At 47.3% G+C, this 25,317-nt stretch overlaps 1 protein-coding gene across 1 annotated transcript; it reads left to right on the top strand.

The window, feature by feature from the left end:
- Positions 1-10,966: 10,966 nt before the first annotated feature.
- LOC129381045 (uncharacterized) lies at positions 10,967-23,309 on the top strand. The gene is made up of 2 exons (XM_055063510.1): positions 10,967-11,623; positions 23,059-23,309. Exons 1-2 carry the CDS (start codon positions 11,278-11,280, stop codon positions 23,307-23,309), a joined length of 597 nt encoding a protein of 198 aa, XP_054919485.1. The 5' UTR covers positions 10,967-11,277.
- The last annotated feature ends 2,008 nt before the right edge of the window (positions 23,310-25,317 follow it).

Raw genomic sequence — 25,317 nt, 5'->3', positions numbered from 1 at the left:
ACGCGTGATGGTCGCTGACGACTTTGAATGGTCTCCCATATAGGTAAGGGCGGAACTTTCCTGTAGCCCAAATGATGGCGAGGCATTCCTTTTCAGTCGTAGAATAATTGCCTTCCGCTTTTGACAGCGACCGGCTAGCATACGATATCACCCGTTCAAGTCCGTCTTTCCTCTGGACTAGGACGGCACCGAGGCCTAGGCTACTGGCGTCAGTGTGGATTTCGGTATCGGCGTTCTCGTCGAAGTGTGCAAGTACCGGCGGCGACTGCATGCGTCGTTTGAGTTCTTGAAATGCATCGGCCTGCGGCGTTTCCCACTTGAACTCGACATCACCTTTGGTTAGATGCGTAAGCGGCTCCGCGATGCGTGAAAAATCCTTGACAAAGCGCCTGTAGTAGGCACACATGCCAAGGAATCTACGCACTGCCTTCTTGTCGATGGGCTGCGGGAACTTTGCGATGGCAGCTGTCTTCTGTGGGTCGGGGCGTACTCCTGATTTGCTGATCACGTGGCCTAGGAACAAAAGCTCATCGTAAGCGAAGCGGCACTTTTCCGGCTTCAGAGTGAGCCCTGATGACTTGATGGCTTCTAACACTGTCGCAAGCCGCCTAAGGTGATCGTCGAAATTTCCGGCGAAGACAACGACGTCATCCAGGTAAACAAGGCACGTCTGCCACTTCAGTCCGGCTAACACCGTGTCCATGACGCGCTGAAACGTTGCAGGCGCCGAGCACAGTCCGAATGGCATAACCTTGAACTCGTAGAGGCCGTCTGGGGTGATAAAGGCGGTCTTTTCGCGATCTCTTTCGTCGACTTCTATTTGCCAATAGCCAGACTTGAGGTCCATCGACGAGAAGTATTTAGCGTTGCAGAGCCGATCCAATGCGTCGTCTATCCGTGGGAGGGGGTATACGTCCTTCTTCGTGATCTTGTTCAGACGACGATAATCAACGCAAAAACGTAGGGTTCCGTCCTTTTTCTTTACCAAGACTACAGGAGATGCCCACGGGCTTTTTGACGGCTGGATGATGTCGTCGCGCAGCATTTCGTCGACTTGGTGCCGTATAGCTTCACGTTCTCGCGTAGAAACTCGATAAGGGCTCTGGCGGAGTGGTCGAGCACACTCTTCGGTTATAATGCGATGCTTTGCGACTGGTGTTTGTCGAATCCTTGATGACGTCGAGAAGCACTCTTTGTATCGTAGAAGTAGACTTCTGAGCTGTTGTTGCTTAAGCGTGGGGAGGCTTGGATTAATGTCGAAGTCTGGTTCGGGGACTGCGGTCATCGGGGTAGATGCGGCAGAATCCGAGAGGACAAACGCATTGCTGGTTTCCAGAATTTCCTCGATGTATGCGATCGTCGTGCCCTTGTTGATGTGCTTGAACTCCTGGCTGAAGTTTGTCAGCAACACTTCAGTTTTCCCTCCATGCAGTCGAGCGATGCCTCTTGCGACGCAAATTTCACGGTCTAGTAGTAGACGTTGGTCACCCTCGATGACGCCTTCTACGTCGGCAGTTGTTTTGGCGCCGACGGAAATGACAATGCTGGAGCGAGGCGGGATGCTGACTTGACTTTCGAGCACGCTTAAGGCATGATGACTGCGAGAGCTCTCCGGCGGTATCGCTTGATCTTCAGACAGGGTTATCGACTTCGACTTCAGGTCGATGACTGCGCCGTGTTGGTTTAGGAAATCCATGCCGAGAATGACGTCGCGTGAACATTGTTGGAGAATAACGAAAGTGGCAGGGTAAGTCCGGTCATGAACGGTAATTCTTGCCGTGCAGATTCCAGTCGGCGTAATCAGGTGTCCTCCAGCGGTCCGAATTTGAGGGCCTTCCCATGCAGTCTTAACCTTCTTCAACTGGGTGGCGATGTGTCCACTCATGACGGAGTAATCGGCCCCTGTGTCGACTAAGGCGGTGACTGCGTGGCCGTCGAGAAGCACGTCGAGGTCGGTGGTTCTTTGTCTTGCGTTACAGTTAGGTCGTGGCGTCGGATCACGGCTGTGTCGCGTTGACCTGTGGCTGATATGGGGCGTCGGCAGGTCGTTTTTCGTCGTCGTATTTTTTGCTTTCACACTTCGTCGGGACGGCGGCGTGTCTTTATGTCGTCGAGGTAGTTGTTTCGGCATCTTCGTCGGCGGCGGAGGATCTTCGTCAGTTCGACGAACAGCAACCGCACCTCCATCGGTTGCTGCTTTTAGTTTTCCGGATACGGGCTCGCTGACCGGCCCCGGGCTGGGCCAGTGTATGGACGGCGCTGCGGCGACAGGTAGCGGCCTGGTGACGGCGAACGGGACGGTCGTCGAGGGCTCCACTGAGTAGCGGCGAGGTAGTCGGCGATGTCACGAGGGCGTTCACCTTCCCGAGGCCGCGGTGCGTTGACGGCGAACCCTCGCAATCCCAGGTCGCGGTATGGGCAACGACGGTACACATGGCCGGCTTCCCCGCAGTGGTAGCAGAGCGGGCGGTGGTCAGGAGCGCGCCAAACGTCTGTCTTCCTCGGGTAGCTGCGCTGCGCGACGGGTGGGCGTGCTGGCGGCGGCGGCGGTGGTCGACGGAACTGCGGCGTTACAGGGCCCTGGCGCGGTCGTGGAGGGGGACCTTGACGGCGGGCGACGGCGGCGTAGGTCATTGCTTCTGGCTGAGGTTGCGGTGATCGTGGTTGCACCTCAGGCACTCGAAGCGATCGCTGAACCTCTTCTTTGACAATTTCAGTGATTGGATCCACTTGGGACTGCGACCTTGGGTAGAACTTCTGCAGCTCCTCCCGTACGACCGCTCTGATAGTCTCTCGTAGATCGTCGGTAGCCAGTGATTGAACCCCGGCGTAGGTTGTAGAGTTCGTGCGGCGATCGAATTGCCGGTTTCGCATCTCGAGTGTCTTCTCGATGCTGGTGGCCTCGCGAAGAAACTCGTCGACGGTCTTCGGTGGGCTTCGTACCATTCCGGCAAAAAGTTCCTCTTTCACACCACGCATGAGTAGGCGGACTTTCTTCTCTTCGGGCATTTCGGGGTCAGCGTGACGGAATAGACGGCTCATTTCTTCCGTGAAGATTGCGGTTGTCTCATTAGGTAGCTGCACCCGGGATTCTAATAGCGCTTGGGCTCGTTCTCGGCGTACGACGTTTGCGAATGTCTGCAGGAAGCCGCTTCGGAACAGGTCCCAGGTCGTCAAGGTGGCTTCGCGGTTCTCGAACCACGTCCTGGCAGCGTCTTCCAATGCGAAGAAGACATATCGCAGTTTGTCGTCATTGTTCCAGCTATTAAACGTAGCGACCCTCTCATATGTTTCCAGCCAGCTTTCCGGATCCTCAAATGTGGAACCGCGGAACGTCGGTGGTTCCCTGGGCTGCTGCAGCACGATGGGGGACGCTGGGGCTGCCATTGGGGTTGCTTTGGCCACAATCTTCTTGGTCTTCTCAAGTAGAAGTCCGTGCTCCGGGGGTAGCTGTTGAAGACGGCGGCTTGCTCGATGGTCCGGGACTACGTTGGTGTCCTTTTTGCAGTCCGGGCTTGGATCACGGCTTGTCGGGGGCGTCCGGTACATGGACAAAAAGCACCTCCACCAGATGTCACGTGGTAGTGACGCCAAAGAACACAGTAGCAGTACTGTGAAAGACAAAACTAGCTTTTATTGGGCGAACCTGTGCCCACAAAACAGGCTACACTTAAAGCACAACGATAGCGGCGAACACAGTCGGCGATCGTCGAAAATCTGCTCAGCGGGTCAAGTGCGTCGGTTTTTATACAGCGGCCATCGAATGTTCCAGACTAATCGCTGGGACCCGCATGCCTTCCTCAAAGTTCTACAACATTCGAGTCACGCGATGAAATCAGATAACACAAGGTTCGGCGACAACAAACAGCGGATAGAAGCATCGATAACTTTCCAGAAACTTCGGATACATGCAGACGCGTCCAGCGCTGTGCGATAACATTTGTTAGCCGGCGAATGTGGTCGCCCGTTAAATATAAGTACACGTGTCAATATCGTAATTATGTTTCCAAGCTGGCGGAGTGCTTAAAGCCTGCTTCACCTCCACCATGAGTCGGCCCGGTATTGCACTATCTTCGGGATCGGCCCAGGTAGGGGAGTTTTGTGTCTACACACGGACACGATAGACGCACGCAATTTTTCCCAGAACCTAGCCATATACAGCTTCGCTGTAAAAAAAGAAAAAAAAAAAGAAAACATGTACATTATAATATTACTGACCTGTCCTTATTAAGAACGAACAATACGCGCGTTTTGTAATTTAAGAACGTGTTGAAGTTTAAGTTGTTCGAGTGCGCAACGGCGGTTCCTGAAGTTCAGTGCGAACAGACACGGCGTGCGTAAACAGCTGTTCGTAGCTATTTGTTCAGTGCTGTGTCTTGTCTCATGTGCCTTGTATGTACAGTCAACAGCAAAAGATTGCGGGATGCGCGAGCGCGTGGCAAAGCGACCCTCCTCCTCTTCTTGCCGTCAATCCCTGGTGTCGAGACCGACGCCTGTACGCATGCGCGTCCCTCCGAGACTGCAAGCGTGCACGTTTCCGCGCTTCCTGCTTGCGCGCCGGCGATATCTGAATGTAGCCGCGAGGTAGCGCTCGTGCGATATGCGCCGTGGCGGCTTCGACGGGCACACTCTTAGGCAAAGTTACACCCTATGGCTTGCCCCTTCTGCCACACAACAATAATCGTTATCTGCCTTGATGCGTTTCCTTTCTTTAACGCTGCGAGCCAGGGACTTTCCAGTAACGAACGGCACGCACGTTATCAGAAGCGGCACTCCAAAGGGTGTAAACTGTTCTATGCTGATAACGCGCGTGCCGTTCGTTACTGGAAAGTACCGGGCTCGCAGCGTTAAAGAAAGGAAACGCATGAAGGCAGATAACGATTATTGTTGTGTGGCAGAAGGGGCAAGCCAAAGGGTGTAACTTTGCCTAAGAGTGCAGAACTTCGTTTATACAACGGAAATCAATTGTCCATTTTCGTCTTGCCGATCTCCTTCTATAGAGCGCGTCTTCTGCCACGCTCTTCTGCGGTAGAACGCACCGTTCGTAAAAAGAAAGAAACAACGAAGATTGGCCACTAAAAGGTGCAGCCCAGAAAAAAAAAAATGACTTGTTGCGTTCGCCACCGGACCGGCCCTATGCGTCAGCGCTCGTGACTCGACAAAACGCGGCCGCAGTGGCGCCCTCAAGTTCAAGCTTCTAAACACGTTTCACACAGTTTCGCCCGTCGAAACCGCCACAGCGCGTATCGCAAGAGGGCTACCTCGCGGCTACATTCGGATATCGCCGGCGCGCAAGCAGGAAGCGCGGAAACATGCACGCTTGCAGTCTCGGAGGGACGCGCATGCGTGCAGGCGTCGGTCTCGGCACCAGGGGTGATCACCGCTAGAAGGGGAAGAGGGTCGCTTTGCCACGCGCTCGCGCATCCCGCAATCTTTTGCTGTTGACTGTACGTATATCATTCGGTCCGTGCTACAACAAAATACAAGATCGCCTATCAACAAGCCCACCCTCATCGTACATGCAGTATTCAGCTGCACCGAAGTGGTCCTGTCAGCGCAACGAGTTCCTTGCGCTCCCCTACCTTCTGAAGAAATGATGTTTGTACATACATTGCTCATGATTGCGCATAAGCGGCGCTGGCTCCTAGCCATACTCTTGCGCCACACGCAAGCACCAATCTCAAAACATACGTCTGCCCTTGAAGGAAGCCGCAAATGATGTGTGTATGATTCCTGAACGTGGAATGCAATCTGTGTTGTGGAAATTAATCCTTTCACTGGCTTACATTCTAGTACACATTCTATTGTAGGGGGCTACACGCTACATCTTGATTGTGTTAAAGCCTTCAGCAAGGAGCAACAGAAATGCTTCATCTTTGAAATCAAAGCAATGGTCTTTGATTCATGTGATCACATGGACAGCAGCGTTTCTTTGAAGCCATTTTCAATACATTGTAAGCAGCAGCAGCGCATCCCCTCATCTTCCAGTGCATTAAGGAGGTCCTCGGGCAATCGTACTTATTGTTTTGCCTACACATCAATGATCTGTCCGATGGCATTTCACCTAATGCGAATCGATTTATCCATGATTACGTGATACATGCAAAGTTCATGGCGCAATCGAATATTATGCAATGCACATCGTTTTTTCGATTGTTTTGTGATTTATCAGTAAGGGAAGTTGCCATATGACGGTACATTACAGCGAAACCAGGACAAACTATGTTCATGATGCGCTCTATGCCTTATGAGTATGAATAATTTGACGAGCAAGCACACGACTCCTTTTCTACGACAAAAAGCTCTCCATGGCTAGTGTATCAGTACTGTTCCTTTTATAAACATTTGGGTATTCATCTCACTGGTTTGTCATGCGATACTAAGTAGCCTGCCAGCTCTACATTGGGTTCCCTTCGTCGTCCTTTGTGTTTGTTCCTCTTAACAGTGACAGTAAATGAATTGCTTACAGAATTTTAATTAGCTCAGAGCTTGAATATGCATCCATTATGGAAATTGTCATTCAATTATCCTGGCAAATCGTTTGGGATCTTAACAAAACAAAGCTGCTCGTCTTATTCTTTAATTAAAGTAATTTAAAATCTGGAATTTTACGTATCAAAACCACAATCTGATTATGAGGCATGCCACAGTAAGGGACTCAGGATTAATTTTGACAGCCTGGAATTCTTTGATGTGAAATCACTTCACAGTACACGCGCAATGTTGCAGTTTTTCCCATTAAAACATGGCCGCGGCGGCCGGCATTACATCCCGCGACTTCGTGCTTAGCCGCGCAACGCCCTAACCACAAAGCCTCCACGATGGGTACCATTTTATTCTTTCCTATTACACTGGGCAAGGCAATGTCTGCTGTAAAGGAGGCTCTCTCTACAAAGTATTGCTGGTAGGTACTCTCTTCATTCTTTTACAAGCGGTATTACACCATGCCCTCTAATAAAGTTTCAGCTGCTTACCACCCACTCATATCTGCCAGAAGGGAGAACCCTTGAAAATGGTTTTCTCTCTGCTTTGTGCATGATGTAGTATATGAGCATTCATGTCTTTTAGCATTTATACATATGTAGAACGAGCCTCCTGATAGCGCACTTACTATGCCTGTTCCTGCTTATCTGCGCACCGCTATTGAAAAATACATATTGAGGCAATGAATCTTTTCTACATTAAGGTATCGGAAAGATGCTCGTTTTGCAATTGTGCGCTTTGCTTGCGGTTGGTGTTAGTATTGCTTGTTAGATTTTGCGCATGCATGATCCTCTTATGCCATAGCCATTGGAAGTTTAAGAGTTCAATAAATGATGGTGAAGTAGGTCTAAGTGCAGGAGATTTTTCGCCTATGATTGTCATCGAAATGTGACTGCCACGGCTGGCAATTCGACCCCTCGCCTTGTGTTAGCAGCAGAATGCCATAACCACTGTGGCAGGTTAATAAATTGAAGGGGAGTTTTGTTATCGACAGGTTTCTATTTTTCTTTTCTTCACAGTATGTTGGTAAAAATTGAAAAAGTTAGTCTGTCACTGTAAAAAAAAACTGTTCTTCGCCCTTTATTGAATGAACTTCATATTGTGGATGCTTGAAATGCAGAAATTTCTTTTAAAATCCCAGGGTGAAATGTTCTTGTAAGTAGCACGCTATTTCACTACTTATAAAGGTAGTAATGACAGACGATATTGTTATATGGGTTTACACACTAATAATTGTGATCACAACTTTATTAGAAAGAATATTTCTGCGCACTTGCTTACCTGTGGACGTGCAAGATCCGCGTATACTTAAAGGACGCAATAATTCATCGGAAGTGATGCAAGTGGCCGACCTAAGTGCATAGTTTTGATTTGCTTTTCTTTATTGTGTCGTCTTCTACTGTTTCACCTACATAAGAACACGCTGTTTGCCTGCTTTTCGCATTGTTTCACGAGTTTACATGGCGTTGCGGGAGGTTGCGTTGTCTCTGTGTCATTATTGCGAGCCAATAATGTTATGCAACTGTGTAATTAATTACTGTTCAAAGCAAGGGTTAATACAGGTGCAGTAAGGATACAAAGTACGCCACATATTCAAGGTTTATTGGCTTCTCTGAAGAAAAAAAAAGTCGCCCCATTGAAGAAGAGATATAACTAAACGTGCAGGAAATATTCGAAAACAAATTGACGACGCTATTTATTCAAGCCACGAAGTTATATATGCTAAATTGATTGCGATATAACCTGCACGTTTGGCATGTCAAATTGAATAAACAGGTGAGATAAGATAACCTTTCATCATGCATCGGGAAATTTACGTGCGAAATAAAAACCTACAGGAAAGCAATGCAACAAAACGGTCGCGTGTTCAGCTCAACGCGCGACCGTTCGGGTACTTTACTCTCTTGTCAAATTCCCTTGCCGAGGTTGCAATTATTTAAACTGTTCTGTACGCGCGATTTTTTGCATGCTGCTCAACAATTAAAAACATTGTGACGATCCCAAAAGGCCATACGTCTCGTGGGGATCGAATACATCGTAGTATTGGCAAATCGCGAAGGTACTAGATCTACAGCATACGAAGCAAACGTGCAAATGCACCTCATTTAATACGTAGCATGTCAACAAACGCATAGAAACGGGAGAATGGAATCTGCTGTTCAAGCTTTCTATTCTCACTTCGCGCATCGGTGCTACGTACCGGAATCGGTAATACATGTCTCCGCGATTGCATTTGTTGAGCGCGACCTCACATCTCAAAACCAACCACTAAATAGCTGTCGGCGCAATTGCGATCGGTGCGACGGGCGACCAACCACTTGATTGCAGTCGAAAAAAAAAAGGGGGGGGGGGGGGGTCTGCACTGCGACTGCACGTTGCATGCGACGGAAATCCCTCTTCCGGTGCGATGAAAATAGCATCATGTAACACAGGCTTAATACCGACGATCATCAAAAGGTTCTATCTATGTGTGCATTCCTGTTTCGCGCTGCAATCTGCTTATTTGCTGTTTGCTATCGTTCGCCCGTATTCTTCTTCGTAATATCGGAATCCACATGACCGGTTGGTGTCTGCATTGTAGCGTAATAATGCTTTTTCTTTTTTTGTGTGAATACGAACTCTAGAGTGCCGGTCTGAGCAGTCGTCCCTCCAGAAGTCGGCCGAGGCACTGGTGAAGTTTACGCGCTCGAGTAACTTAATAGACGGGCTCTGAGACGCCCGTGTTTCAGGCCATCACCCTTTCGGCAAGAAAAATGTTTCTATTTCTTAGCAGCCACACTGCGATATTCGCACTGAAAGAGAAAAATGAACGCTGGCCCGCAGGAGTCCCTGCATGTTTTGCCGATGTCGCGAATACATTGCGAAGTTCTCGGATAGTTGTCGTTGGTACCACCGTATCCCTGAGACAAGAGAGTGAGAGAACTAAAGAAAGAAGGCAGGGATGATAACCAGTCGAGATTACGAGTGGCTGCCCTACTCTAGCGGAAGAAAAAACGGAAATAGGAAGAAGAGAGAAAGGGAGGGAAAGTAACGCGGTGACTGCGACCACGCGCACGGACAGCACTAGCAGTCAGTGGCGCTCGCACAAGCAAGTCGTTCTCATCAAGCACAAAAGTGCCTCCACTGCCTTCGGAGCCGATGATCGGTAGAGAAAAAGCACATAAGAGGGCAGACGTTTAGTCTCCTAAAGAGTAAGCACCTTACCACCACCATTGGGTCCCTAAAGAATCAACTATTCGTTCCTCAGGGACTAATGGCAAAATGACTAACTGTCATTCAACGAGCTGTTGGTAGTGAGGAGGTTCCACATTCTCCACAGTGGACCAAATGCTTATCCCCTCACGTGCATAGATCGACGCCGTCACCTGTGCCACCAACCGCTCATCCTCAGATATGTCCTACGGAAAGGTAACTATTCGTCCCAGATGCTTTGAGGTAACGAACATAATTGTAAAAAATTTTACTACCACGAGCATCAATATTTTCACAGGTAATTTCTGTATACCTGCAAACAGTTATTCAAGGTAACAAGTTTAAGCGCCTTTCACTCCATATGCTTACATTTACACTGCTGAATAATTTGCAATAACATTGCGGCCCCAAATTATAGTATTTAAAAGGTGTTTATCGTGACCTTGTCAATCCACGCCTTTTCCGTATCTTTCTCAGTGTTAAACGTGGACAACACATACCAGCTTCGCAATAGTGCTCTCTCTTTCTTTCTTTTTTTATCTGAGAACCGACTGTAACCACAGTAAACAAAACCAAACAGGCAAACAATTCACGCACCTGGGCATGCTTAGCTTTCTATGAGGCTGTGGTAGGAATGCAGCTGTTAGACACACTTCTCAAAGGCTCTAACCTATTTGCGAACAACAGCAGAAAAAATTCAGAACTTTTACTTCCTTAGATAATAACTCCGTCGCGCTTGCCATCTTCGTAAAAAAGACACAAAGTAGAGAGTGTTATGTTTAGCAGAGTAAACACCGATGCGCTAAGTCCTTATTTCGCCTGAGGCTTCCATTTGTTTGCATTGACGCTTTAATCGTTCTTCGTTGTCGCTGTTCTCCTTCCTCTCTAATTCGAGGCCGCCTGCGTGGCGACCCGCGCTGGACAGCATCCAGGTTAACAGAGCTTTGCCCTGGAAGACGGAGACTGGGGCTGCCCTCACGGCCAGTTGATGGGACAACACGAGCCCGTGAGAGAGAGAGAGAGAGAGAGAGCACGCTAGAGAGGGTTGGCGCCAGCGACGAGCGGTAGTGAGTGGGAGAGAAGAGCGGAAGGCAACACGTCATCACGGCGAGGGGAAGCATAGCTGCCGCTGCCCCCCGACCTCGCTTCCCGGGCTTCCACCTGACTCAGAGTAAGATTGAAGGTGTGCCAACGGGGCCCTTCCCGAAGCAATTTTTACGCTCGGTAGTTACGCATGTCTTGACAAAGGAGAGGGACCTCTGCCCGCCTGCTTCATTCGGAGCACTCGCCACGAGGCACATCTACCCATTTCCGAATTAACTCCGTCGCTGAAGGCAGCACCGTGTGTTCGTGACTTTATTTCGTCAGAGATACTGCCATCGGTGCCGTTCCTTTTCGGGATTGTGTGTAGATCCATCGTTATTTATGCCTTACTTCTAGACGAAGCAAAAGGGTTCTCGCTACGCCGCAAAAACTTTGCTTCTTTCGCGTTCCGTGAATCCGGTGCTCTACGAGAAACTGTGCGCGACGAAGAACGCAGCTCAAATTTCCCCTCCTGCCCCACAAGTGTCCCAGCCGTGGACGTCTAGTCATTCTCTGGTCATGCTTTTCTGGCGTCCGCTGACCGCGTCCCCGCAACGCACAAAGCTGTTACTCGTCCTTCTGATCGCCCTTGTGACGGGCCCCACGCAGTGCAAATGCTCACCCAACGACACCGACTCACAAGATGAGACAACAACAGCAACAACAATCAGCACCACGCTTTCGACAGCGGAACTGGAGGTCAACTACGTAAAGATGCTAAAGGAGTGGATCGGAAGTGCAATCGACCAGTCTTCCCCCACGTTCACCCGCAAGCTTCTAAAGGCCGAGGTGTCGACTGAGTGCAGCTTCGGCCTTCTCAAGCTGGTGCGAGCCATCAAGAACCTCGATCCCTGGGCTATCAGGTGTAAGTTGACAGTCGCTCTCTTGTTTACGCGGTGTCGTGAGCTAAAATTAGAAAAGCAGCGGTACGTCGGAGGAACGCCGACCACTCGCTGTCGGGGTTCGTACGGCCCAGCTGTTGCTTCCGCCTTCATATTTTGCACCATCGGTCAGAATAGCGTATGCGCAGTGATAGGTGAGCAATTTCTTCTTAACAGTCTTGAGCAGCGGCTTTTTTGTAGAGATATGTACACGTGCTGAAAATCGGTAAACGAGGGGGGAGCTCAAGAGAAACGAGATGTTTTTATGTATGCATGGAAGGGAAATTCATATCGCCGAGTGCCACAAGGCGCGCTTACTGCATTATCGTCTCCCTCACGTGGCCAAGCAGCGTCCATGTGTAAAGTTTCGTCCGCTCCCTGCATTGTTTCTTTTTATCTTCTGTCGCTGTCTGCATTACATTTGCTATGGCCCATGTTAAAGAACGCGCGGTCATCGACTTCTGTTCCATCTCGGGAAATTTTATCACCTTCGAAAGCTTCATCATTTGGAATTCCTATTGCGAGATCAGAGAGTAAACGGCATTTTACATTGAAGTGCCCGAGCGGTTGCGTGACGCAGTTTGAAGAAAACGCACCGTTCTGTTTAGCTCAGGCGTGTGGCTTGTGCGCAATGATAACGCTCCTGCCAACACAGCACTGAGCGTGCAGCACATCCGGACAGAATAAGAAGAGAATGCTACTTCATTGCACACAGATTAAAAATTAAATTATAGGGTTTTACGTGCCAAAACCGCTTTCTGATTATGAGGCACGCCGTAGTGGGGACTCCGGAAATTTCGACCACCTGGGGTTCTTTCACGTGCACCTGAATCTAAGTAAACGGGTGTTTTCGTCCCCGTCGAGATGCGGTCACCGTGGCCGGGATTTGACCCCGCGACCTTGTGCTTAGCAGCCCAACACCATATCCACTACGCAACCACGGCGGGTATTGCACATAGATTACGCGTATCGTGCCCTTGCGATTTCCAAAAGTGGATCGAGACTTTAACGAAGCATTTTCAATGTGTGCAGGAGGCAAAGAAGAAAATGAAAGTGCTGAGGGGCATCAGTTTGCAGGAATCGCTAAACAGATTTTAAGAATAAATGAAGCGGTGGGACAAGACCATTGCGTTTCAAAGCGAGTAGTGTAAATGTGTTTTAAGTGTGGGAATGTTCAAACACATAAGTGACTTAAAGAAAAAAGAGACAATTCTAGTAACTTCTGAGCCCCCTTCGATTGATAGTAACAAAAGTCTATGTGCACTTTATTTCTATTTCGCAATATCGCACGCACATTCTAGTTTAGAACAACTCCGAAAGAAAACGCGTGGCATTCCCTTTAGCCGAAGCGGCGCTATGTGGGCGACACGTTCAATGTGCTACCTGGCTATCGGCCTTGACAACTTCCGAATCGTTTATTATTGAAATTTCACTCGGTGCTTGTTTAGCGTTGAACGAATTCTAGCATCACCGACACAAGAAAGCTGCGTAACAAATAACAAGCGGTAGTTTCTAACTTTTGGTACAAGAACTCTTGCATAATAATGGTCTCGCGAACTAAAGCTTTGAACCTACTACGGCTATCCAGGCTGCATTTACGATGTCACGCCCCTATCGACATGAGATTAGTCTTTTTGAAGTATGTCTTAAAATTCATAGCACGTGTAGGTTTGTTAATCTGAACTTTGAATGCACTACTAATCAATCAGCTATAGACGTAGAAGCCGACAGTTTCATTACGTTATTCCTATATATATATATATATATATATATATATATATATATATATATATATATATATATATATATATATATATATATATATATATATATTCAACTAAGCTATTCAGGACTTCTGTAGATTTTACCTTTAAAAAATTTCGCAAATCTTTGGTTCACGGGAAATTTTGAATGAACAATTTTTTTAATCCAAGCTACATTGACAAATCGTACTTGCTTCATCCTTCAATCTATGAATTTGGAAAAATTTGCGCAACAAGAAGCAGCCAAACACCAGTTGTAGATGTCAGCGTCCCCTATAAATGTCAGCTGACATCTACAACCGGCGGTTGCAATTTCAGACAACTATCCTGCACGTTTTTTAAAAAGAGGAAGCGCTGGCGACTCTGCTTTCGTGAGTATAACTTCCTATCCTATGTTGAATTCTATCTTCTAGAGCTCTTGTACCTTTCGCATGCTTTTTAAATTTATAGGAGTGATTATATGAACAGGATTTATCAAGTAATAATACCGCATGCTTGTCTATGAGAAATGTTCTGACCACGAAATTCAACGGCTTTAAAGTGATGATGACATGATTCACTTAAATTGAAGTCGCAACAGGGCCCTCTTAAAGTACCGATGTGCTTAACTTTTAGTCACCTATAGACTACAGGCGGCTGGTAAAGAAATACTTCAACATGTTTCTTGTTAATTCCAGGTTCATTTAAGAGACCATATAAAATGGTGCCTTATGTGTGTGATCAGCCGTTCAGCATTTGACCATTGGTCCTCGTAGAGTCATCTGAAAAGGTCGAGCACTTACGCACGCGTAAACACATCGCCGATGATTTCTTCCCCTCGTGCGGCCTGACACCCTCAACTCGTCACGTGGGCCGTAAGGTGTAACTTGTCCTTTTTGCAGTGAATATTCTTGCCCTCACATCTAGGCAACTGCGCCGATTTTCAGTACACTTCACGTTGACTAAAACGCAATTTGTCTTAATATTTCGTTTGACGAATACGCCTCTGTGGAAAGTTATGCAAATATGATCACAGCCGGAATGCCATAAAGCACGCGCTGATTCCGTCCGCTAGTGGTTCCGCAAGCAGCGCCGCCTGACCTCATGTGCGAGAGCGTGAAAGACATCTCAGAGATCGCTGCGCGCTACTGAGATATCAGATATTCCCTTGCTTCGATATTAAACGACAAGAATACTCCGAGATAATGACGATTTGCACAACTTTCTTTCTGCGTCTTGTTTTTTTTAAAATGCTTGGCATACCCCTTATCCATACGCAGCCGAGCACAGCCGGGCTGCGCTCACGCATGGACTGTCTGCCTCATTTGTTTATTGCTTGCATACAAAGAGGGCTCATTTTGAGGTTTCGGTTGTCGAACTGTAGAACACACATTAGACAAGCACATTAGAGTGTGCGGCGGGTCCCAGATTCTTCGGAACCCGCTCAACTACCCGCCGTGGTTGCTTAGTGGATCTGGTGTTGTACTGCTAATCACGAGTTCGCGGAATCAAATCAAAATTTGGACGGGCGGTGCGAAATGTGAAAATGCCCGTGCAACGTGCACTGGGGGCACGTTAAAGAACTCCAGGTGGTGCCCCACTACGGCGCGCATCATAATGAGATCGTCGTTTTGGCGCGTAAAACCCCAGAGTATAATTTCTCACCCACTCGACGCAAAACAATTGAGGAATCCACCAGTGCAAATTGGAGCCCGGAACGTAGAACGCATAAAAGGAGCTGACATAAATCTCGACCACATCATGTCTGCGCAAATGTTTTTTTCCGTGTTCCTCGACGAATATCCTTCCTGCCACCGCATAATTCGAACGAGTAGAACTGAGAAGAAGGACTCATTTCATATTAAGTAAACGTAATATCAGCAGGACGACACGCACGCTACTCCACTATTACATGTACAAAGACAATCGAATAGAACATACGGAGGCAACAAATGTTCCATAAACTGATAGCAAGTGGTGAAAATTGACGTGAATACAAGAGAGGCCCCTGCTTAAGAGTGTCTAAACTTCCCGTTTATTGACAGGTACGGTACAAGAGCTAAAGCTATAGCACGTAAACTTAACACAAATGTATACTCATCATTCATCATCATTCATCATTTATCATTCCCTTAAGGGCCCCATGTGGGGTATTACATAAGGGGGGGGGGGGCAAAACAATAATACAAACATCGAAGGAATGGTCATGTACAAAGCCACAAAAAGCAACAACTGAAAAGACACTAAAAAAAAAACAGGTTTTTGCATAATTAGTTGCAAATATGGGTGGTTAGTAACTCTCGAAATTTCGAAGGGTTTTGCTCCACAACAACGGATTCCGTGAGCGAGTTCCATTGTTCTATTTCAACGGGAAGGAAGGATTTGTTGAAAGCATTTGTAGAACTATGAAGGAGTTGGATACTTAAAGAATTGAATAGACGATGTGATGAGCAGACGGGTGGAAATAAAAGCGAGGAACGAAGGTCAGGTAAGTTATAGTACAATTTATGGAATAAGCAGAGTTGCGAAATTATACGTATTGATGCTAAAAGGGGTAGACGAATAGATAACTTCAAGTTAGTAATGCTGATAGTGTTGTCATAATTCGATAAGATAAAACGGGAGGCACGATTTTGAGTAGCTTCTAAAGTGTCAATCAAGTGCTTTTGATGCGGATTCCAAATTGTAGACGCATATTCTAATTTGGTACGGATGAAAATTTCATATGCTAGTTTACGAATACACTACAAAGCTGAAATTCGGGCTACTTGGTTATTCATGATCGCCAAATAACGCGTCAAAATCAAGAAACGAAAGCAAAAGAGACCTGCACAGTACTGCGTACGTGTCTTCAACGCTCGCCCCTTGTCTTTTGAGGATTTCCAATGCAAACGTCTGCAGCAAGGGCCGCTCGCAATAGGTGATATGGACTCAAGCTGCCGTGAAAGCTCCGCAACTGAAAACGAAGTTTTTGTCGCGTTAATCCATCGCTAGCGTGTATAGTAAATAGTTTTGCCTGTGAAAAGATACAAAGGCCATTGAACATTTCCTTTAACTGTTTATCAATTGGGCGTTAGCTACGCACACGTTTACCCGCCGTGGTTGCTTAGTGGCTATGGTGTTGGGCTACTAAGCACGATGTCGCGGGATCGAATCCCGGTCATGGCGACCGCATTTCGATAGGCGCGAAATGCGAAAACACCCGTGGTACATAGCTTTAGGTGCATGCTAAAGAATCCCAGGTGGTTGAAATTTCCGGAGTCCCCCCCCTACGGCTTGCCTCATAATCAGATCGTGGTTTTGGCACGTAACCTCATAACTTCAATAATTTAATTATGCACACGTGTAAAAGAGAAAGCGTCGCCGCAGCCCCGCTAACCGGAACTTATTATAGCGCTGAGAACCGGACCAACATTGAGTGATGAAAAAAATAAACACCCCCATACACTGCTAAGTGGTTGTCACAAACAATTACGGCCCGAACGGATATGGAGAAGAGAGAGAGAGAAAGAAAAGAAACCCCGTGGCCGCGCGCTGAGCAGTGCCTTCGCTTTCACAAATGGCCCATCATAACCGTGACGCCTGCATCTATAGTGCGCGGAACTTGGTTAGGCGTGATCGGCCATCCAAAATTGGGAACCGAATTTCCTGGAAGAGTTGCGCCTAAATCAGCGATCACACCTATATATATATATATATATATATACTTAGACACCATCGAATTTGTGGTTAAGGAAACCACTCTATAGAGCTCCATTACAGATATTGTGTTTACGGTATTATTGTTGGCTCCTTTCCGCGTAGACACCGGAGACATTTATTTCAGTTATATATACATTACCGCAGCCTGTTTACCGCAAGCTAATGAGGAAAGAACCCGACTCACGGGCGTAGCAACGACCTTGCTTCCCTTTCTTTCTGGGCTTTTACGCCGCCTCAGTGGCGAAATTTCCCCTAGCGAAGCCTTCGCAGGTTCGATAACGGCTGCGTATTTCAATCCGGTCAAACAGCCTCGGACGTTGCATAAATTAAAGCTGCTCACGTCGTCCGTTTACGGACATTGAGCAACCATGCACACTCTTTGGGCGCGAACAACAACAACATTATTATTATTATTATTATTATTATTATTATTATTATTATTATTATTATTATTATTATTATTATTATTATTATTATTATTATTATTTGTTTTGAACACATATACACAGTTAACAGGAAAGGGAAAGCGAGGAGCAGGCTGGCAACTGCCACCGGAAGGGGCACAACGCCTGCCTACTCTTCTGAAGGGAGGTGACAGCAACACAGAAATGGAAGATAGGAAGGAGGGGAGGAAAGAGGAAAGGAAGAGCAACAGGACAAATCTAAAGACTAAAGTAGAACACAGTACACTACGCACGTTGTTCTGCCGAGTTTCGACTCTGCAGCCGGAATTAAAGTGACGCTGCGTCGAACAGCCTCCACAATTATCAACCACATCCATGGCTAGTTCGCTATGCGGCTAATTGTGCTCTCCACGATGAGACGCCAAGTACAGCTGCACGCAAGCACCGTTTCACAGGTAGTCGGTTCACAATATACACTACAAGGTGTTTGAACCCGCCACCTCCCCTCTTCGAAGGAAGAAGCGTTAGGGCACAGTACTGATCACACACAGTAGGGCCGGTCACTGAAGGTCAGGCTACTACAGAATGTTGAATGTTCACGCTACAAATCACGTTTAGATGCACAACCACTGGGGTATAAACATTCCTCGAGTGTCGCACACCGCAGGCCAAGGAGATGATATTTTCTCACTAGCGACATGCGCTGCGCACTAAAAGCGGGACACTCAAATATAAGGTGCTGAAGTGTCTCGTAGCAGCCGCAAGACGTACACAATGGACTTGCCACACACCCTTGACTGTATAAACGCTCGTGCACGTTCACGCAACCAACCCTCAGCTTGAGCAGTTGTGCTCTAGTTCGACGAGGCAAGCCTCGACTAGGAACACGGGGCGGGAACGTTCCATTTGCGACGCGCTGATCTGGATGCTGCTTGAGTAGGTGGCGACGAATCAGCAGACGAGCGTCATCAAGCTTGCACAAAATTTCTGGGCAGTCACAGTTGTTATGAGCGCAACTTGAAGCGAGCCGATCAGCCTCTTCATTTCCGGCGATTCCTATACGTGTGAAGGTATTCATTGAGCAACGAGAGATACCCCACGTGATGTAATTTTGCTCGCAGAGTCAGTAATCCTACGCACAAGTGGACAATCAAGCTCACTGCGTTGTAACCTGCTAAGGGCAGCACGGGAGTCCGTAAAGATGACAACTTTCGATGTAAACTCCTCTTGCACGTATTTCAGTGCAACATTACTCGCTGCTAGTTCCGCTGTTGTTGACGAAGTTCGATGAGGTATTTGAAAGATACGTCGTACTTGACTTGAAGGGCAGAAAAAAGCTGCAGAGGCGCCTTGACCGTCGTTGTGTACAGATGCATCTGTGAAAACTTGAAGATAATCTGGAAAATTTTCGAACATGTGAGACTGAGCCAATTGGAATATTGCTGAAACCGCCATATCAGACTTTTTGTGCATGTCAGGGATTGTGAGGTAAATGGGGAATACGTGTTTCGTGATACCTTTTGGAGGCGGAGACGTATCTGAAGCAGCATGTTCAGAAATGGTAGTGATATTCCTAAATAATGCCGCCATTTTTCCCATGCGAGATAACGGGCGGTGAATGAAACGATGAAGGAGCGATTGACCATTCGATCCGCGGCGCAGACGCTCAATATTATACAGAGCTCTCTGATCTGCTTACAGCCTCAGGCGTAACTGATGCGCTTCAGTGAGTAATGCAATAGATTGCGCCTCACGAGGAAATCCAAGCATTAGTCGAAGGGCAACGCGATGATCTCGTTCCAGTTGGGCCATCAAACTAGGTGGTATGTTCAAAATTGGTAATGCGTACAGCATGCATGAGAGTACAGATGAGTGGTACACCTGAAGAGCCGTTGTTTGGTCGCAGCCAGCACCTCGAGCAGTGAAGGCGGCCACATACTTAAGGAGGGAGTGCGATTTGCGTCGTACAGATTTACCGGCAAGACGCCAAGAGATGCGATCATCCCCAATTAACCCCAAATAACGGTGTTATCGCACCCAGTTTATAGGCATTTCGTCAAGATACAGTCTGCTCATTGTTTGACGAGCGCGTTGTTTACGGCGATATGCTATTGCAGCCGACTTAGCAGGTGATATGAGCAGGCCAACTTCCCCCAAGTACTCCGAAGTAGCGTTGAGAGCTCTTTGCAAGCTTGCACGAAGCCGAGGTCGAAGGTGCGAAGAGCCACTTATCAACGGAGCAATGTCATCTGCGTAGACAGCTATGCTCACAGGGAAGTCAGTGTCCCGAGGCAAACGACTTGGAAACGCGGCGAGTACGGTGTTAAACAAAAGCGGCGATAATACGCTGCCCTGTGGAACACCACATTTCACATTTCGGTATTCACTAGTTACTCCTCCGACACGCACTTTCATCCAGCGCTCCGATAGAAAATTATGCACAAATTGGAGCAGACGACCCGAAATTCCGCGGTTGCAAGAGCGAAAATAATCGCCTTATGCGGAACTGAATCGAAAGCTTGCTGTATGTCTAGGAAGAGCATGTAGGTGGAATGCTTGTTTTCTTTAGCAAATTCGAGCGCTAAGACAAGGTCTGACATGCTGTCCAGAGCTGAACGGCGGCGACGAAAGCCACTCATGACATAAGGGGAAAAATTCAGCTCCTCTAGCCTGACATCTAAGCGAAACAAGACCATTCGCTCCATTAACTTGATGACATTTGAAGTTAGGGATATTGGTGGTAGGACTTGAGGTGCCTTGCAGGACGGCCGGGCTTTAAAATTGGTATTACCACGGATGATTTCCACTCAGCAGGGATTACACCGGTTCTCCATACTTCATTATACTCGTCCAATATACGGTCATGGAAACTCTTATCAACGTTCCCCAATGCTTGGTACGGATGGTGCGGATGGTACCAATGATGGTGGTCACACCATCTGTGCCTGGAGCAGTGCGGCGTTTGGAGAGGCTCAGCGCGTGTCACAGCTCCCCAAGAGTGAAATGTGCCTCGTCCATCTGGCAGGCTAGACCGTAGGAAGCGGTTATGGTGCTGTGACTTGTCAAAGAAGGAAGGTCACTAATTGTGGTATCAGTGGATGCAGGAGAGACGAAAATTTCTGCAAATGCCTCCGCTATTACTTTTGGTGACTGGTCAGTCGCTATGCTCAATGCAGCAGTAGGATTCTTGCAGATTTCAGGAGTGCGGAGAGCGTTCAGTATGCGCCATACATTTCCAAAACTACTTCCAGTATGAAACGAACTACACAAAGCTTCCCAGCTCTTGCGACGAAGCTGTTTTGTATGCTGCCGTATGGCTGCATCAATGCGATTTTATATAGTCCAGTCGGTGCGTCGTTTAGAGCGCTTTGCCCGTCTATAAGCGCGCCGTCGAGATGCGCGGAGCCGCAAAAGCTTTAGATCGGGATTTGGTTTGCCGATACTCCGTCGTCGTTGTACTGTAGCTTTTTGTAAGCACTCACTCATAAATTTAAATAAGCTGTCTTGAGATGGTGCCTCTGAGATCAGCTGTCGGAACTTGTCCCAGTTAGTAACTGTATAAACGACATCCTGGCGACCCGCAGTATGCGTTGGTGTTAACCAAATGGGTAGGTGATCTGAGCCCCACGAGTCGGGTTCCAACAACAACAACAAAAAAAAAAAGAAAAGAAAAAGCACTTTTGAAATTTTAGCACCTCGATTTCTTTTGAGAAACAAAATTTTTGTCGACAATTTACATAAGTATGTGTGGTACGACTCAATAAGCAATCTATCGGCCAGTCACCCACCCAGAAAGCGCAGTCGAATGAGAAAGTCTAAGCATGTTTACCTGTGATCTAGCTGTGATTAAAACTTCCGGTGATCAAAACTTCCGGTCATCGATACACTTCGATTCGAGGCTGCTGAATCCATTTCGGTTGAAGAAAACTTTAATAACCTTGCTTGCGATCATCGATGCCCCCAGCCTGTGTGTACCTGTAGTCCTGCTTGCTTTTAGGCTTGCGGGAAATTTCAGGCGGGAAATCTTGCTCGGAGGCAGCTCCACATCTGTACTGTCTTCTGAAACTATGAACTTTTTTTTTTTTTTTACGCGTGCCAAAATTTCGTCGCAGTTGGCCTTTAAGGTAAATAAAACTAACTGTGGTGTCACGAGTTCAACTACTGGCTGTGGCGGTCGCAGTGCGATTGGGGAGCAATGCAAAAACACTCGTCTATTAGAACGTATAGGCGCACGTTGAAGAACCGCGGGCGGTCATAATTAACCCGGAGCCTTCCACTACGGCTCTTCCCATATCACGGCAGTGTCGCTGTGGGGCGTGCCCCAACCATGAAGCGAGGAAAAGTCGCCCAGCGAGAGTACACAACGTGCTCCCACGCCGAGCACGAGCAACAGTGCCCGTGCACGTTTCTCTCGAAAAGTACTGCTTGCAACGGGGGCAAACTTGGGATCACGTGGATTATTTTTAGTTCGAACAGATTCTTAAGAACTGCCTGTGACAGAAAACGTCGTTACACTTTTTGAGGTGTACTGACGGAAGAGTTAGACAATCCGAACTTGAAGAATGGGCCACTTCAGGGAGGTAATTAAGCAGATTTACTAATTATCTTTTTTTTTTTAGTTATTCCCCGTTGAGCACACGCCACGATTGCGAAACTGAAGGCGAGTATTGGTGAAGTCATACTGGCCCAGCAGAAATTGTTAGAATAGCACCCCTATCGTGGTATCCGGCCACAAGGTTTCGCAAAAGTATGCGTCAAACATTTCGAGAAAATATGTTTACTGGAATACCGGTGCATTTTTCAGCAATTACTACGGATATACCTCGACAGTGGCGCTAGTCTTCGAATTTCTGCTCAGAAAGTACGCTTCACGCTCGGCTTCAATTTCGCATTGGGAACATGTGCGCCACAGTGAATAATTAAGAAGCATAATAGGGGATCCCTTTTATTAACTACCCGAACATTGTAGTTTAGCACGCAAGTAACGCCTGTTTCTTTAGGTAATCAACCTGAAGAGACTGAATGATGCTATATGCTACATTTGCTCCAAATTTGTTCTCAGTGAATAAAGACTGAGTAGCCCCGAGTCAACGACCACGCTAAGTACCTCACACCCTTACATGAGCTATAGCTAACCGGGACACACAACCGAACGAATGTTTACATAAGCAATGAGCCAGTTTGTTCTTCACATAAACGTCATTGTTCATTGTTACTTTGTACCCATGAAGGCTGGAAAGCTCATCTGCAGCATTATTTTAGTTATCGAGGCTTTGTGTGCGATGTCAAAAGGAGTTGTGGCGCTACGAGAAGCCGATAAGTTATCAGAAACTGTGGAGTTACAAGCAACCGTGATGCTAGAGGTATATCGCGGTGCGTAGTTACGCGGCATCTAGAATGAAAACTTGAGCATGGAGCTAACATTGGCTCCAGCCTTCCCTTCGACCATTGTCAGTCATTGTCTCCATACGCCTGTGCACCACTTGTCTCGTGTATGACTTTGTACGACGTTGCGTAGTAATTCGATGCTGCGACATTAATCTCTCCACGTTAACCGCGCGGTCGTTACAGTGCTTGATGCTACCGGCAAGTATCCGACGGGAGCGTTCCAGGCGACCCGCTCCGACTTCGGTGCCTTCGATGAGTGCCTGGAGACAGTACTGCTAGACCGCGACGGAGACGTGGAGGCCCGCGGCCAGTACTGCAGCCTGCTCATCTACGCTCGGAACAACACCGAGGCTGAGAACCAGGTGCTGCCGGCCATCGAGATGATCCATCCCAAGGTAGGTCATCGCCTTGGCGTCGTCGGAATGGGTTGTTAAATGTCGCCACGCAGGGAATGTGCGATGTTCAGGAGGATATTCCCTACGCAAGAATAACAATCGGCTTATATATATATATATATATATATATATATATATATATATATATATATATATATATATATATATATACTTTCGAAGAGAATGTTCTGTAGGTCCGGTATGCATGTAGTTTTGAAAGAATGAGCACACATGCGGTTAACTTATGTTTCGTTGCCAACGTTCTGGCCGTAGCACGGCCGAAACCTTAGTCACTACACATCGATACACTGTGGGCCATAAGGGGGAACCGTAGTGCTTCTGGCGACACCAAGCAAGGCCGTGCTCAAGGAGAGTACAGTCAAATGCCATTATAACAAAGCGCTTGGGACCTACAAAATCCTTCGTTTTACAGGTAACCTTGTGATAAAGATCGGGCACCGTACCGCTCGCTCTAAAGCATGGCTAAGCCGGTCTGGCACAAAAAAAAGAAAGAAAAAGACTATTAGGCATGAATTCAAGAGATAAGGAATTAGGCCGCTAATTTTTATTCTGTACACTTCGGTGTAATGCGCGATTGCAGCCGACGCTCTTAGCAACGCGGTTTACGGCTTGCTCAGTGACGAAATCCGGTAGCGACACAAGGTACAGGTACAGAACGTCGAATGCCGCTATTGCCTGCCTCATTAAAATTCTGAAGGCTCTCAAACATTGCTGCCTTCATCGACCTTAACCTCCATCCCGTCCTTAGCGGCCTGGATGATGACGTCAATCATCAGTTCGAAGCTGATCATGAGTCCCGAGCAGAACCGCACGCAGGTGATAGTAAAGGAGGGTGAGAATGGGGCTGCCATTGCTCCTGTAGTGTCTAGAATGTCCTGAATGGTGGCGCATATCACATACTACCGGAGGGCGTCGGTATGAGAGAACACGTGGCCATTGCTATTCAATCAAAGCTACAGCAGCTGCTAACCAAGAGCGTGCGGTAAACAGCCTTTTTTTTTTGCTTTTCGGATTAGTGCGTATAACTACGAATTATTTGCTTCCATCTGTGTTCTTTAGCAACACGCTGTTTTATTTAGACGTCGGTATGCAATTTTTAATGAACACTAAGTGGCGCACTTACAGAGTGCGAAACAGAAAAAAAAATATTAACATCTCCTACGACATACTACTATGAATGCTGACAAAGACGTTCGTTTTACTATCACTGGGCCTTCGAAGGAGTCAATATAACCACACAGCCGAGCTAGTTTGATGGAGATTTAAATTATCGCTTCCTTACTCATATCGCGAGTCTAGCTTAACAGCTCTCCTATATGGAGAAAATCGCACTCAAATTACAATAACCTAATCTTCAACTCTGGTCTTAACTCTTTAATTGCTTAGGCAGAGGCAATTTTTTACTCTGCACAGTTCGAGCATGCGTTCGCCGCTCCTAGAATTATGTTTTAACTCATCGATTCGTGCTTCTCAGTAAAGCGAAGTCCTGCACCATGTCTCACTCCCTCACCCCCATAGCTTTGACTGCCACTCAGGCCGGCCTACTTTATTACAGGCGAGCCACATGACATTGTCTCGGCAGGAAACTCGCCATTTCTCTTCGTCGTGATAGCTCGTTGCTGTATATAGAACCATGACGTGAACAAAGCACCACAATAAATGCTTCCTTATTCTTCATATATGCATTATAATGATCTAGTAATGCCGCAGCGCTCTTCTTTACACACAAGGTGAGATACGACGTTGCCTTATCAAGCAATTACGTGATGGCTCTACGGAGCAGCGCGGCGCGGGACAATATTGTATATTTAAAGCCGATGGACTAGAAGTATTCGGCAAGGAATTTCTTGAAGAAGAAATTCCTTGCCGAGTACTAATACAAAGAAGAAACCAGAGGTAAAGTTTCTTCGACGACATCAACTTATGGCCACCGTTGTAATATTCGACTCGATTTCAAACCATATAAAAGCGGTTTACAAGTCGCCAATGTATCCATGATCCATAATGACGGCGTACAGTTTTCGTG

The sequence above is a fragment of the Dermacentor andersoni genome, chromosome 1, assembly GCF_023375885.2.
Source record: "Dermacentor andersoni chromosome 1, qqDerAnde1_hic_scaffold, whole genome shotgun sequence".
Lineage (NCBI taxonomy): Eukaryota > Metazoa > Arthropoda > Arachnida > Ixodida > Ixodidae > Dermacentor > Dermacentor andersoni.
The sequence above is the reverse complement of the archived record's forward strand: the minus strand, read 5'-3'. Positions and strand labels throughout refer to the sequence as shown.

Excerpts from the sequence above, each read along its gene's own strand:
- LOC129381045 (XM_055063510.1), top strand. The coding sequence starts at position 11,278 with ATGCTTTTCTGGCGTCCGCTGACCGCGTCCCCGCAACGCACAAAGCTG. Across the intron at positions 11,624-23,058 it reads CGATCCCTGGGCTATCAGGT|TGCTTGATGCTACCGGCAAG; the intron begins GTAAGTTGACAG and ends CGGTCGTTACAG.